The sequence below is a fragment of the Brachyhypopomus gauderio genome, chromosome 4 (assembly GCF_052324685.1).
Source record: "Brachyhypopomus gauderio isolate BG-103 chromosome 4, BGAUD_0.2, whole genome shotgun sequence".
NCBI classification, from domain to species: Eukaryota; Metazoa; Chordata; class Actinopteri; order Gymnotiformes; family Hypopomidae; genus Brachyhypopomus; species Brachyhypopomus gauderio.
Window position 1 is genome coordinate 25557337 of NC_135214.1, and position 15867 is coordinate 25573203.

General features: G+C 43.8%; 1 protein-coding gene across 1 annotated transcript in view; it reads left to right on the forward strand.

Annotated features, from left to right (window-relative positions):
- Positions 1 to 2508: 2508 nt before the first annotated feature.
- Positions 2509 to 15867, forward strand: part of ghra (growth hormone receptor a) — a 42638-nt gene continuing 29279 nt past the window's right edge. The window contains 2 exon segments of the mRNA XM_077003297.1: positions 2509 to 2821; positions 12728 to 12844. Coding sequence (XP_076859412.1) covers positions 12742 to 12844 — 103 coding nt within the window. The 5' untranslated portion in view covers positions 2509 to 2821; positions 12728 to 12741.

The following is a 15867-nucleotide window of genomic DNA, read 5'->3' on the forward strand; positions in this document are numbered from 1 at the left end:
CCCCTCAGCTGTACACCTTACTTGTACCGTTCGCCTCTCCACCTGTTGTGTTGGGTATCACTGGGTTTGGCAGTGTTTCTTCAGTTGTGAGCTGGACTGACATTTAGTTGAACCTGGACTGTGGCCACTGTGCCCATTCCTGGCTGATAATCTGACACTCTGACACAGCCCTGTTGTGGCATTACCGCCCGCCTCAGGGGGGCTGTATTAGACAGGCTAGTTCGAGGTGTCTGCAGGCAGGAGTCGGCCTCCTGCCTAATCCGATTTAGGGCACCGCTACTGACAGCATAGGTCATGAGAGGTTCAAAATGACCCCTTACCAAATGAATCACACATTACCTGGACTCACTAAAGGCCAGATCGCATCTAATGTGCAGCCTGCTCCAGCGTTTTATTAATTAGTCTTTTTGTGCAAAGTGAATTGTGCTTGGATAATTTAGAAAAACAAGCACAACAATGAACATTGTTTGTTTTTATGAACATTGTAGGCAGGGGAGAGAGAACAGGAGAGAGACATCAGGGGAGAGAGATCAGGAGAGAGAGATCAGCTTTGCTGTATTTTTGCCATCAGCAGGAAGGAATCTCTGCTACGATCCTCAACTATTTCTTTCATGTCCCACTTGAGTGCCATTGCGTTCGCTCTCTGCCACGTGTTCTAGTAGAGGTGCAGCATTCAGAATGTGGTTGGGTACTTTCTCCAGAGAGAAACACCGCCCCAGAGAGAAACACCGCCCCAGAGAGCACTCTGTACCCTCAGGACTAGACAACTGTGTAGCTCCCAGTCCTGTCAGTTTGCCTGACACTCATACACTATAATCTATGTTAAAAATATTCTGGCTAGAGTCAGAATTTGCAGTGTAGGCAGTGTTCTCTAAAGATTAATTTTGTGTTAAGGGTTACTGAAGGTTGTAGGCATGCTAAAGATAACATCTCAGTGTCCACACTACAACATTTAGGAGAGAGGCTACATTACACAACATGGTATCATCTTTTACTGCCAAAGAAGACATGATTGATATTTTTCTCTCAAAACACAGATACATTCGCAGTGTAGGGTGTATAGTATCTCCAGAGACTTCTGGAAATTATCCAATTGAGGTAATTTATTTTTGTTTTTACAATGGGTTTTGTCACAAAACTATTTATCATAGTTCAGGGCTGTTGAGGCAGTTGGGTGTTAGGACTGTAGGAGTGATAGGATGTTTGGGGCTGTAAAAATTATTGGGTGTTAGAGACAGGGCTGTAAGAGTGATTGGGTGTTAGAGACAGGGCTGTAGGGGTGATTGGGTGTTTGGGGACAGAACTGTAGGGGTGGTAGGATGTTTGGGGCAGGGCTGTAAGGGTGATTGGGTGGAGAGACAGGGCTGTAGGGGTGATTGGGTGTTTGGGGCAGAACTGTAGGGGTGGTAGGATGTTTGGGGCAGGGCTGTAGGGGTGATTGGGTGTTAGAGACAGGGCTGTAGGGGTGATTGGGTGTTTGGGGGCAGAACTGTAGGGGTGGTAGGATGTTTGGGGCAGGGCTGTAGGGGTGATTGGGTGTTAGAGACAGGGCTGTAGGGTTAAGAATGGCTTAAAAGTCACAGAGTGCATGTTGGGAAAGGTGGGGAGGCAAGATATTCAGGGTGCTAGAGGCACTCAGGAGGTAGATGGTGGTCACAACATGTTTTTCAAAGCACATACTTTTGTTCCAACATGTATGTAATGGTTGCCATGTTGAGTGTTTTCCCAGAACTGAAATGTGAAATGCTTATCCTAATGCTGAAATCTTAATGCTGTGCTCTGGTAATTTTGCTTGTTTTTGAGAATGCTGGTGTGTTGTAGGTATGAAAAAAGACTCACTACGCAAAACACTACACACGGAATACCAACATGACATGGCACAGGCCACACACCAGAGAAGCTTCCAGCACCACACTGGCCATTCCTCATGCCCTGAGCTAGCTGTCATCCACAAAGGGTTACCACAGCCACAACTTACTAGTTCCTAGGTCAAAGGTAAAGCTGGTGGACAGCTGCAGCAACTTCACAGGACACGTGAAGCTCTCGTGTCCACGCGCCAGTACACGTGCACCTACTCACCAGACATCCTGTCAATAAACACAAACACTGAAACATAATCTTGTGTTAACAAATAACGCCTGTAATATTTGAATGCTCTACATAAATAACATTTACTCTATTTAACCACAGCAATAAGGAGTCACTTTTCTATCGCTCCCAGTCTTCAGTGCATTGTCCTAAACCCTCGATTGCTGAACCTGTTAAACCACTGCCTAATAAAAATCGCAAATAAACATAATTTACGATCAAATTAAACAGCCCGTTGAGATGCACAAAAGTGCATATTAAAAGGTCGTAACTGGAGGAAACGGAATCATTTTTGTATGTCACAACAGCACCTCTTCTGCGGTTCGACTAATCCGCTTCCAAAGTTCCTCTAATCAATGCCGTCTCGGTCGCGCGGGTTAACGGCGCGTTTGGCAGCAAGCGCGAGACGGCGAATATCTGTCAATAGAGGGCGCGTGACAATCAGCGTCGCCACACCGAGGCAGCGAGTCGAGAGGCTCCACGCGAAAGACTCACCCTCTAAATCTGTGTCGGCACCGTTTTCGTTTTGTTTCCAAACAGTCGCGTTTAAACTGCGACGAAACAGTCCAGTATTCACGGGGGAATGTTTACGTGACTGTAAGTAGCGCGGCTTTAACATCGCGGAACGAAAATCTGCGCGATTGTCCCGCATTGCAATCTCGCTGGTACGGATGATCGGACGCTGAAGGAAAAGTAAAACTCCCGATTTAAGTCGCAGGCAACTTTAGTGAAGGTGAGTCTGTGAAGTCCGTGTGCGCTATAACGTCCGTCCGCGCCTCCACCTACAGTTTTAAGTAAGGACAGCCTGGCGCGTTTAAATGGCTGAGGAGCGGACTGTGGCGCATGTTTGAGGCTGGGGAGGAACGCCGAGTTTCGGGCTCATCCCAGCCGACAAAACTTGGGAAAGTGAATTCGTTACTTCCGTTATTCTGGGTTTTCCTTTAAACGTGCGCAGTTCAGACGGCGCGTGCTTGGATTTGATGGTGGTCATCTTGCTGTAGGAGTTGGTGCGGGCTGCAGACGTAAACGCACCGAGCACGTCCAGCAGGTCCGCGCGCCCTTTACCTTCACTCTTCCAGAACTGCAGATCTCCTGCAGCATTCGTCACGTTTAGTGGCCTGGATCGTGTTTGCGCCCATCAAGGGGGACGCACGGGAAGATGTAGACGCACAAGAGCAGTCCCGTGCAGTTTGTAGCCTATATCCACACGTCGTAGCTTCCAACAAGTTGATACATGAGCTTCTTGGTTCTTATTTGAGAATTAGATAGTCCACTCAGACTTGAACTCATGCACGAGCTCATGTTAGTTACTTATACCTTGCAAATTAAACAATGATGTAATAATGGTTTAAATTAAAGAAATAGAGAACAGCACAATCAATAAATTAATAAATGTATTCTCGCCGTTATGCATGGCCATATGCATATTTAACCGTTATGCATGCCCGTATGTATTTTATATAGCCTACCTGGTATATATTTAGTATGCATGTATGTGTAGCCAGTGAAGTTAAAGTTTGGAATGTAGAAGCTTATAATGGAATCTATGACCCTATTTGCACAGTTCTACCCTATGTTCCACTCAAAGGCTCAGTGTGTGTGTGTGTGTGTGTGTGTGTGTGTTTAGGGGTGTTGGGGTGTATTCTCTGTGCAGTGGTTTGTGTGTTCAGGGGTGGTGGGGTGTATTTTCTGTGCAGTGGTGTGTGTGTGTGTGTGTTGAGGGATGTTGGGAGTGTATTCTCTGTGCAGTGGCGTGTGTGTGTGTGTGTGTGTGTGTGTGTGTGTGTGTGTGTGTGTGTGTGTGTGTGTGTGTGTGTGTGTGTGTGTGTGTGTGTTGAGGGGTGTTGGGAGTGTATTATCTGTGCAGTGGTGTGTGTGTGTGTGTGTGTGTGTGTGTGTGTGTGTGTGTGTGTGTGTGTGTGTGTGAGAGAGAGAGCGTTTGTGATAATGACTGCTTTGGTATGATTGATGTCTGTAATGACTGGTTTGATGTCTGATAATGTTTTGGTATGATTTATGTTAGGTGAAAAGGAAAAACAATTGCTGTGCCAGTCATTTAAACATAAATTCCCAAATTGTATTATTATAATTATTATAATTATAACTGTTTTTATTAGTATTATCACTGTTATAGTTAGTTAACTGTTTAGTTGTCATTAGCATTAGTAGTGATCATTATTTGTTTATCACTGTTATTATAGTGATATGGTTAGTATTAGTAGCGATCATTTGGTGATCATTGTTCTTTTGAGCCTCATTTAGGAAATGTGTGATCTTTCCTGTGTGATTTCTTTTGAGTGCATCTGCTTACATTTCACCAACCCAGTGAGCAGCGATGAATCTTGGTTTTCATTGTTCTTTTCATTCCACTTTCAGTGTCATTAACTGTGTTCTGTGTTCTCTGCTGACTGTGAACCCTCCGTAACGTGTCAGTTCCACCCCTATATGCTGCACGTCTCACCAGCATTTACTGACCTGTGACTGTGACTCATCACCACACACAAAATACACACCTGGAGCATCTGAGCAGGGTCTGGACTCTCACAGCATGCAGGCAGAAGCTTGGATTGTTAGAGGTCTCATATTTATGCAGAATGTTCCTCCAGTGTGAGGATAACAAAAGCCAGTATGGCCATAAAGATGAACAGGTCTCACACTATGCAGCTCTGAACTTAAAAACAATAGTGGTGCTGTTTCTGCCATAGAGCTGATACCGTGTCTCTAAACGGAGCAGTACATGTGGAGAACCTGTCTGCAAATAGAGTCAGTTTGTATGTCATGTGTCCTGACTCGCAGGCTCAAATTAGCATGGAGCTGTGAGCAGTTGCAGTCAGAGCTGCGAGGTAGCGAACTTTGAAGAAGAGCTGAGCACAGAAATGTGCCATGCCATGGTGCACTGTGGTGCATAACCCTCTTGTCCTGAAACCTGTGGTCCTGAACCATGTGGTCTTAAACCCTGATGTCCTGAAACTTGTGGTCCTGAACCCTGTGGTCTTAAACCCTGTGGTCCTGCAACCTGTGGTTCTGAACTCTGTGGTCCTGTCTGGATGAGCGTTCCGTGCTGGTGGGCAGATCAGATGTCCAGTCATCTACAGACCTTTGAAATGCAAACATACACATGGACTGGAAGACACTTGCTTACATGCAAACACACAGACACACACACACACACACATACACACAAACGCACGCACACACACACACACAAATGCATGCATACACACGCGCGCGCACACACACACACACACAGACACACACATACACACAAACGCACGCATATACACACACACACACACACACACACACACACACACACAAATGCATGCATACACATGTGCACACACACACACACACACACACACACACACACACACACATTCATGCCACAGTGTTACCATGGTACCTTATGCTCAGGTGTGTCTCCTCCCGTGCTGATCCAGCTGTTTGTACCTCCCATGAGTGGAGGAGAGTGGGAGTGGTTTAGTGGAGAGTGGGAGTGGTTTAGTGGAGAGTGGGAGTGGCACACACACACAGCATCCAGGCCTCCTCCACCAAACACACACGCACACATGCACACACACATGCACACACACACACACACACACACACACACACACACACACACACACACATACACACACACATGCACACACACACACACACACACACACACACACACACACACACACACACACACACACACACACACACATGCAGGTTGTAAGGCTGCACATGCGGTGTTCAGGGTTTGCTTTACTGGGTAAGTCTGTTTGCCCGATTAGGCAAATGCGGTGATTACATTTGACCCTTGAACCTGGTACATCAGCCCTTCCACCCGCCCTGTATGCTAGGAGAGGCACGCACAGGGGTGGGGCTCACAGGGGGGTGGGACTTATGATGAGAGGGGCTTGTGGTGGGCGGAGCTTGTAATGAACTGTCTTGCTGAAAGGGTCTGTCCTCCCAAGTCATCTCTTTATCTTTCCGTTTAATATCTGGTGGTTCTGACACCCTTTTTCTGGTAGTTACTACACTTCTGCTCTGCTGCAGTTTAATCTAACCTCACTTTGCCTTTACTTTTTGAAAGAGCAGGGTTTCAATGTGTGGCTGGCCATTCTAACAGGGCTGTTATTAACATGTCATGAGGATGTTATAGCAGCTTTATAATAACTGCTACTGAAGTCCAGTTGAGTACAAAATGGGTCCAGTGGCCAGTGCTAATTTTAATTTGAAACATTTCTTGCTGAATCAGTGACCCTTCTGGGGACCTCTAGTGGTCGTATTGCCCAGTCCCTGCGTTTTACCTCCCCGAGAATCCAGCAGTTGTGAGGGGAGTCAGATTAAAGCATCTTAACCACATGTAGGTAAGAAATGTAGATGTAAAGTGTATCTGTCTAAGTATGCACTATTAAACCATACAGCCTGATTTCAGAGGGCCTTCCACAACACACTGCTGATGTCGTCTCCTGCGTCCTGCCCCAGGTCTGCCCCGCGGTCTGCCCCGTGTTCTGGGTCTGCCCCGTGTTCTGGGTCTGCCCTGTGTTCTGCCCCACGGTTGGGTAACTCTGTGGGGCTTTTCATTACAGCAGCAGGTCCATTTCACTCCGCTTGGCGCTAGGTGTTCTGGTAAGAGAGGAGAAATCTGCTCAGACCCAGTAACCCAGTAACCCAGCAGAACCGGCAGGGCAGCTGCAGCTGTAACTGTGGGTCTGTTCTGGATCAGGAGGGTTAGCAGGATTACACATGCAGTGTTCTCTTGTTCTGTAGAGAACAGCAGTATCTGAAAGCAATGTAGGCAAAACGCCTAACTTCTTCTGGGCATTAGCCTGCATGTTACTGGAAAACAACTGCACCGCAGGCTGTCTAATAGGACCTTGTGTACCAGGACCTTGTCTAACAGAACCTTGTCCAAAAGGGCTTTGACTAACAGGACCTTGTCTAACAGGACCTTAGCACAAGACAGGCGAGTTTTACCACAACATCTGTCTAACATTATATTCAACGGCATTCCATAAAGAGTTAATAAGAAGCTGTGTATACTGTAAGCATGGGATGGGTAATGGGATTGGTCATGGGATTGGACATGGATTTGAACGCACAGCTGTGTGTTTGGCTAATTTATAGAAACCCTGCTATACACAGTGAAACGCAGAACATTGTAGACATTGTAACATTGTAATATGTTGCATGTTACAAATATAGTGTTTTACACTTTCAGAACATGTTTTTGTTAATGTGTTAATGTGCTCTTAGATTCCTCTGGAGTGTGCAGGGACACTGGAGTTCAGGAACGGCAGACTGAGGCGTTGCAGGTTAAAGGTTTGTGAGGCTCTCTCTGTACTCTGCCACATAGTTCCTGGTCTCCAATGAACAGCACAGCTCCCCTCAGCCAACCAGAAACCAGGGAGTTTCCACCCTCCCCCGCAGGGTTCTGTGGCCCTCTGTGTCGACTTCCATACCCCCTGTAGCTGCAACCGGGGTGGGGGGTGGGGGGGAGTAGCCACACCCCCACGGCCTGCACACGCCCCTGCCACATGGCCCCAACGCAAGGCTTTCAGTGCCGTCCTCCTGCAGCTAAAACAGAGTGTGTGTGCGTAAATGTAAGGGCCTCAGGGAAGGTTAGCTGGCGTCACTGTAGGAGTTTCTGTGGTAGAGTTCAGCACAGCATTTAGCTGCTTAGGTTGAATTTTCCCAACCCGCGGACATTCCACAAGTTTGTAATGTAATGTATTTATCACTGGATTAATACTACACGTAATCTTCACTTACTGGCAGTAGATGGGGGTCCCAGTTTGGGTCTTCACATGCTGTGATGGGTTTGTGATCTCCAGCCTCTACTGAGTGTTGAGTGAAGGTGCGATGATCCCACACACGTTCGCTGGCGATTACGTCGATTGTTCTATCGCAGTTGGAGCCGTGAGGAAGGCAAACATGACAGTTGAGCGTTCGTCGTGTACAGGTCAAAGTCCACAGCACCTTCTCCACAAAACACATCCACAGCCTGCTCAGCTGCAGGGACGTTCCAGTCACACCTCCCAAATCAGGCACGCTTTAAGGGATGTAATACGAGTTTATGCTTTAGTGATCTGACTCATCATTTAGATTGTTTATGTATTAAAGCTGTTTATTGGGTTTTTGTGGTGAATGAGTCTTTAAATGATTATCCTTATGAACACATCACTCCTCACCTCTGGAATATTGCGCAGCCTTGGACACAGCTGTGAGGGTTAGAATGACACTGTTCATCTGTTCTGTTCTATATCTGTTCTGTTCTGTTCTATATCTGCTCTGTTCTATATCTGCTCTGTTCTATATCTGCTCTATTCTATTTGCTCTGTTCTATATATGCTCTGTTCTGTCTGCTCTGTTCTATCTGCTCTATTCTATATCTGCTCTGTTCTATATCTGTTCTGTTCTTTATCTGCTCTGTTCTATATCTGTTCTGTTCTATATCTGCTCTGTTCTATATCTGTTCTGTTCTGTTCTATATCTGTTCTGTTCTATATCTGTTCTATATCTGTTCTGTTCTATACCTGCTCTGTTCTATATCTGTTCTGTTCTATATCTGCTGTTTTATATCAGTTCTTTTCTATATCTGCTCTGGTCTATATCTGTTCTGTTCTATATCTGCTCTATTCTATTTGCTCTGTTCTATATATGCTCTGTTCTGTCTGCTCTGTTCTATCTGCTCTATTCTATATCTGCTCTGTTCTCTCTGCTGTGTTTGTCTGCTCTGTTTGCTCCTGCCTGCCCTACCTGCTCTACCGGTACTTGCAAAATGGAAAATAACATGTGAACACTGTGAACAGCGCCATGTAACACATTATATCTCCAAAATTACACTGTAATCATTGGTGCTGTTACGTTGTAACGGCAGTAATGTAACGTGTTAGCGCGCATGTGTGTTCTGCAGCATAGTGGTGCTCATCTTCTCACCTAGCATCTGTACGCGTATGCACTGTAAATATGTGATATCAAGACTCAATTTACATCCAGAAAGGCAAAATGTTTATGTGTGTGTGAAGAGGCATTGTTAGATGTCCCTCACTGGAAGGGTGGCAGGGAGCTGTGTGCTGGGGCTCGTGACGATGGCAGACACCCTACGTCCCTCTGGAGGAGCAGAAGAGAAATGTTGAATGGTAGACGGTGTGTTTTGGAGTCAGTGCCCTTAAATCATCTCCACCATAGTTTGTGAAAAACATTCTTTATAAGGTAATATCAAGCACAGGATTGGTGTGTGAAAACCTGCACAGGCTGCACATTTTGTGTGTGTGTGTGTGTGTGTGTGTGTGTGTGTGTGTGTGTGTGTATTTCTCCTGTTCTCTGGAGCAGTTTCCTCAGACGTCTCATTATTGTCTTTTCTGTCTAAGAGGCTGAGCAGACCACAGAACCTGTAGCTAGATCACACGTGTCAAACTCAAGGCCCGCGGGCCAAATGGCCCGCCGCATCATTTTACGAGGGCTTAAAAAACCTAATTATCTAAAATAAATAAATAAGTCGAATACATGCAATGACCAAAAACTACATTTCCCACAATTATGTTACCCGCAGCAGTGTTTCCACACTCAAGAGAAATTGAGAAATACAAATGATAGTCCCAAAATGTTCAGGAAGAGAAAAATCGATGCAGATGGAAGAGTGTTTCAAGAAAGAGGTGAAAGTGAATACATGTTTGTGCTTCAAGGAGAAAAACCGGTATGTCTTTTGTGTTATGAAGCGGTGGTGGTTGTCAAAGAGTACAATCTACATCGGCATTTTGAGACCAAACAGAGCTAAGTATGCCAAAATTAGGCATCAAGAAAAACAACAAATTGCCAAAGAATTAAAAGGCAAACTGCGATTGCAACAGAATGTGTTCATGAAAAACACAACCACAAACAATGCGGCAATAAAAGCTAGTTTGTTGTGGCTGAAGAAATCTCCTGCGCTTCAAAGTCTTTTTCAGAGAGAGCGTTTTTGAAGCACAATTGCTATTTTCACAGTTATTTGATATTTCAAGTTTTGAACAAAGTAAATGTGACATTTTTGATGTTATTTTTCTTTATTCACTTGGATAGTTTGATCGTTGATTGGTGGAGTCATGTGGGTTTCATTACCTAAAACATTTAAAGGATTTATGTTATAATAACAGCAACAAGCAAACATCTTTTTTTTACATCTATGCAAATATATAGGCCTATGTAATACTTGTAACTTGAATAATTAATATATTCAGAGTTATTTGACATTAAGTAGTAGTTACATTTATTAAGTTACATATGGCCCTCTCTGGGCAACGATTATTCCGATGAGGCCCGCAGTAAAAATGAGATTGACACCCCTGAGCTAGATCTAGCCATGCAGAGCACTGTCAGGTGTCAGGTGTAGTTCAGGTATCAGGTGTGTCAGGTGTAGTTCAGGTGTGTCAGGTGTAGTTCAGGTATCAGGTGTGTCAGGTGTAGTTCAGGTATCAGGTGTGTCAGGTGTAGTTCAGGTGTGTCAGGTGTAGTTCAGATGTGTCAGGTGTAGTTCAGGTATCAGGTGTGTCAGGTGTAGTTCAGGTGTGTCAGGTGTAGTTCAGGTATCAGGTGTGTCAGGTGTAGTTCAGGTGTGTCAGGTGTAGTTCAGATGTGTCAGGTGTAGTTCAGGTGTGTCAGGTGTAGTTCAGGTATCAGGTGTGTCAGGTGTAGTTCAGGTGTGTCAGGTGTAGTTCAGATGTGTCAGGTGTAGTTCAGGTGTGTAATGTGTAGTTCAGGTATCAGGTGTATCAGGTGTAGTTCAGATGTGACATCAGCGCTTCATGTTTAACACTTTTCCCCACACAAGAGACAAGTGAACTGTTAAACATGGAGGCAAACCCAGAAGCTGGAAGTGACCGTCTGAAAGCAGAGCAATGTGATCCACCTCAGCCCCAAGTGTAGAGGAGTTTACCTTAGTCATCGGGCGGAAGCTGTTAGAGAGTTCCTCTCGAACCACAGTTCCCAGAATGCTTTCTCTAGTTCACAGAGGACATTTGTACATTCTGCGTCACCTGATTATTAACACACCTGATGTAAATTTTTCTGGCGTGTATATTGTGCTTATTGTATATATTGTGTTTGTATACATCGTTACGAAGTTTTGCCCTTGTTATGTTCTGCAGGTTTTTTTCTTTACTCTGGAGTTATACTTTTTATATTTCCATTCAGACTCTTTGGAGTGAATCTTTATGTGTGGAACTTGCTCTGGCACTCTGGCTTTGCGTAAGGCCACTTGAGGTTATCATCATCTTCCCCGAGTCTGCACACGTCTCCCTTGTCGGGACGTTGTAATTGTGCTCATAATTAAGACTTGTGAAGCGATCATTGAGTGAATCGATCTGTAAATGAATCGATCAGTGACTGAAAGGATCTTTGTGCTAATTAGCTCTCGTTTGTCTGCCTCAGGTTAAGTCTGAAGTTCAAAAAGCACTCAGTAGAGCTCAGCATAATGCACCAGCATGCTTGCATGCTGTCTTCTGTGTGCTGTGTGCTAATCACTAACCCTAACCCCTAACCATTAACCCTAACCCCTAACTCTAACTGTACACCTAATCACTAACCCCTAACCATTAACCCTAACCCCTAATCCTTAACCCCTAACTCTAACTGTACACCTAATCACTTACCCCAACCCCTAACCATTAACCCTAACCCCTAACTCTAACTATACACTTAATCACTTACCCCAACCCCTAACCATTAACCCTAACCCCTAACTCTAACTGTACACTTAATCACTTACCCCAACCCCTAATCATTAACCCTAACCATACCCCTAACCATTAATCCTAGCCCCTAACCATTAACCCTAACCCCTAACCATTAACCCTAACTCCCACCATTAACCCTACCCTAACCATTAACCCCTAACCATACCCCTAACCTGTAACCCTAAGCGTGACCTCTCTCGGCTACGTCCATGATGTTAATGTTAATGCATCTGCTGGATTTTGTTCCATTCTCTATGTCATCATACTGCAATACTGCAGGTGGAATAATATTTAGGGTTTTGGACAAACAAATATATACTAATTCTAAATTCAGATAGTAATGATGGATCCATGCATACATAATGTATAGTGCATTTGTGCGGTCACATGTGCATGCCCATGCGTGTGGTGTCTGAGTTAATTAGTTTGAGAGTTAACATCTACCCACAAACTCATTTCCAGATAATCTAGTGTTCTAGGAGCAAGGATCAGAGAAGGCAATATTGGCTCGATATTTCACAGCAGCATGAGGAGAGAGTGTGAGGAATGAGGAGAGTGAGTGAGGAGAGAGTGTGAGGAGTGAGGAAAGAGTGAGGAGAGAGTGTGAGGAGTGAGGGGAGTGTGTGAGGAGAGTGTGAGGAGTGAGGAGAGTGTGAGGAGAGCATGTGAGGAGAGACTGTGAGGAGTGAGGGGAGTGAGGAGAGAGTGAGGAGTGAGGGAAGTGTGTGAGGAGAGTGAGGAGTGAGGAGAGTGTGAGGGGAGCATGTGAGGAGAGACTGTGAGGAGTGAGGAGAGAGTGTGAGGGGAGTGAGGAGAGAGTGTGAGGAGTGAAGAGAGAGTGTGAGGAGTGAGAAGAGAGTGTGAGGGGAGTGTGAGGAGAGTGTGAGGAGAGAGCTTGGCTGTGCTGATGAATCGTGTTGTTTGGTCTGCAGAGCTAGCTGGGGTGATGGCTGACGGCCTCTCTCTGCTCCTGCTCTGGGCTCCGGTTCTGCTGCTCCTGCCTGTTACAGCACAAAGAAGTGGAGCAGCATCTGACCTCCTCACACCAGGTACCACACACACACACACGAACACTACACACATACAAACACACACACAAACTCACACTACACATACACTGACATAAACTCAAAAACGCACACACTTCCACACAAACTACAGACAAACTCCCACACACAGTTTACAAAGAGCTTTACAGAGAATAGAATAATTAGAATAAATAAACTTATTACAATCTAAGATCACCACCTCAGGAAGGTATTGCCAAACTGAAAAATATAATGAAATTAACTGATAGTCCTGTTCCAATGAGAGGATATCAATCTTGCCTCAGTTCCTATAAAAGGATATCAGTCTTGTATCAGTTCCTATGAAAGGATATCAGTCTTGTCTCAGTTCCTATGAAAGGATATCAGTCTTGTCTCAGTTCCTATGAGAGGATATCAGTCTTGTCTCAGTTCCTATGAGAGGATATCAGTCTTGTCTCAGTTCCTTTGAGAAAATATCAATCGTGTCTCAGTTCAATAATAGGATATGAGTCTTGTCTTAGTTCCTTTGAGAGGATATCAGTCTTGTCTCAGTTCCTATAAAAGGACACCAGTATTCTCACAGCCACAAACAGGTGGAGTGGTTAGTGGCACGTTGCTACCTGCTGTACCAAGTGAGCTACGGAAGCCCAGCGGTGTGTATTTGGCTGCTGAGTCTGTCTGTGCTGTACAGTATGCTGCAGTGCAGTGTTAATTTTGACAGCAATTTTTGATTTAGTTTTAGTCTTAGTCTTTTGACTAAAATGTCATTTAGTTTTAGTCATAATTTAGTCTTTGGATTTGTTTTAGTCTTAGTCTAGTTTTAGTCGACTAATTATCATTAGAATTTAGTTGACTAATTATTCAAAGAATTTAGTTGACTAAAATATATATGGTGTAATAGTCATTATATACTCTTGCACAAAATGAAACATTTATTAACCAGTTACAGAATATTATTGTTTGTATTTGCAATATATACAAAAACAAATTTCCAAACAACTTTTTTGACCTGAACTTATAGTTATTGAGCATAACAATAATAAACCATTGATGACCAGTAGGTCCGATCTACCTGAAAAGCATATGTAGAAGCATATGTAGTTTATGAACAATGCATATTACATTGTATATAAAACTGGGTGCCGTAAAAACAACAATGCCATAGACCGCTGATGTCGTTTCATTTGTCGTATTTTCCCGACATCATCGTCCCACATGGTTTACACACCGTATTCTTTTTCTCAAAGTCAAAGGAGAAATGTGTCCATATATCGCCGCTCATCTTTCTCCCTGCTGACATTGTCGAGTTAACATCGAGTTGAATTTCATGAGTGGCCACAGTTCACAGGCTGGTGTGTTCTTACCAGGTTCCGTGCGATGTGAAGACGTTAGTTCTGATTGGACGGTTACCCGGTTTGTCCCGCCTATCCGTGTACGCTAAAGTAGTTACAGCTGGATCTCTTCTTAACTTATCCCTACCTTTCACTAAACTAAATCAGGTCTGATTAGATGTCGTCGCTGGCCAATATTTTCGTCTCGTTTTTACTCGTTGACGAAAATGTCCATTAATTTCGTCATCGTTTTTATCCCTTCGCATAGTTTTTTATTTAGTTATCGTCTCGTTTTCGTCATGAAAAAAGGTTCGTTGACGAAAACTATGACGAAAATTATTCGTCAACGAAATTAACACTGCTGCAGTGTGCTACTCAGGTCACACTATGTCTGTTCTTTTCTTTTTCTAAACTGTATTTTGGCTTTTGGCTTTAAACTAAGGATTTGCACTAGCACAAAACGATGAAATCTGTGCTATTGATTTTTGCAATTAAGGATTGTCAAGAACTCATTTTATATTCACATACAAATCATGTTTACAGACTTATTCCACTGCACAAAGCATTTGCATAGTACTGGATGGGCCTAGAATGACAATACAGCAAAGAAATCCAACTCAGGTGATTGTGTTCACAGCTTTGAAATCCAGCAGAAACTGTTGACCTCTGCAGTCATTTGTTTTATTATGTGTATCTGATGAAGGCAAAAAATGACCAGTATTTACCACTAATGACCTTACAAGTGATTCATGAAGCTTGGAGGTTCATTATATCTCCTAACGAATCATAATCTGTGCTCTTTACAACAGCAACACATGACAAAAGGCTGATTTTAAACAGTCATCAGCTTATGAATGTCGGTAATTAGTGAGCAGTCTCAGTGCAAGGACTGGAAGTTGAAGGGTCAGAACCGTATTCAGTAGTTTATTCAAATGTATTGAGATGATTTTCAGAGTTAAGTTCACTCGAGATGTTTCACAGACACTGGCGAATAACACAAAAATATCTGAAAGTGCAAAAGCACTGGCCCTTTAACACTCCACTTTTAACATACCACCATCAACACTCCACCTTTATCACATCACCTTTATCTCTCCATCTTTAACACCATCTTTAACTCCACCTTTAACACTCCACCTTTATCACATCACCTTTATCTCTCCATCTTTAACACCATCTTTAACTCCACCTTTAACACTCCACCTTTATCACATCACCTTTATCTCTCCATCTTTAACACCATCTTTAACTCCACCATCAACACTCCACCTTTATCACATCACCTTTATCTCTCCATCTTTAACACCATCTTTAACTCCACCTTTAACACTCCACCTTTATCACATCACCTTTATCTCTCCATCTTTAACACCATCTTTAACTCCACCATCAACACTCCACCTTTATCACATCACCTTTATCTCTCCATCTTTAACACCATCTTTAACTCCACCTTTAACACTCCACCTTTATCACATCACCTTTATCTCTCTATCTTTAACACCATCTTTAACTCCACCTTTAACACTCCACCTTTATCACATCACCTTTATCTCTCCATCTTTAACACCATCTTTAACTCCACCTTTAACACTCCACCTTTATCACTTCACCTTTATCTCTCCATCTTTAACACCATCTTTAACTCCACCTTTAACACTCCACCTTTATCACTTCACCTTTATCTCTCCATCTTTAACACCATCTTTAACT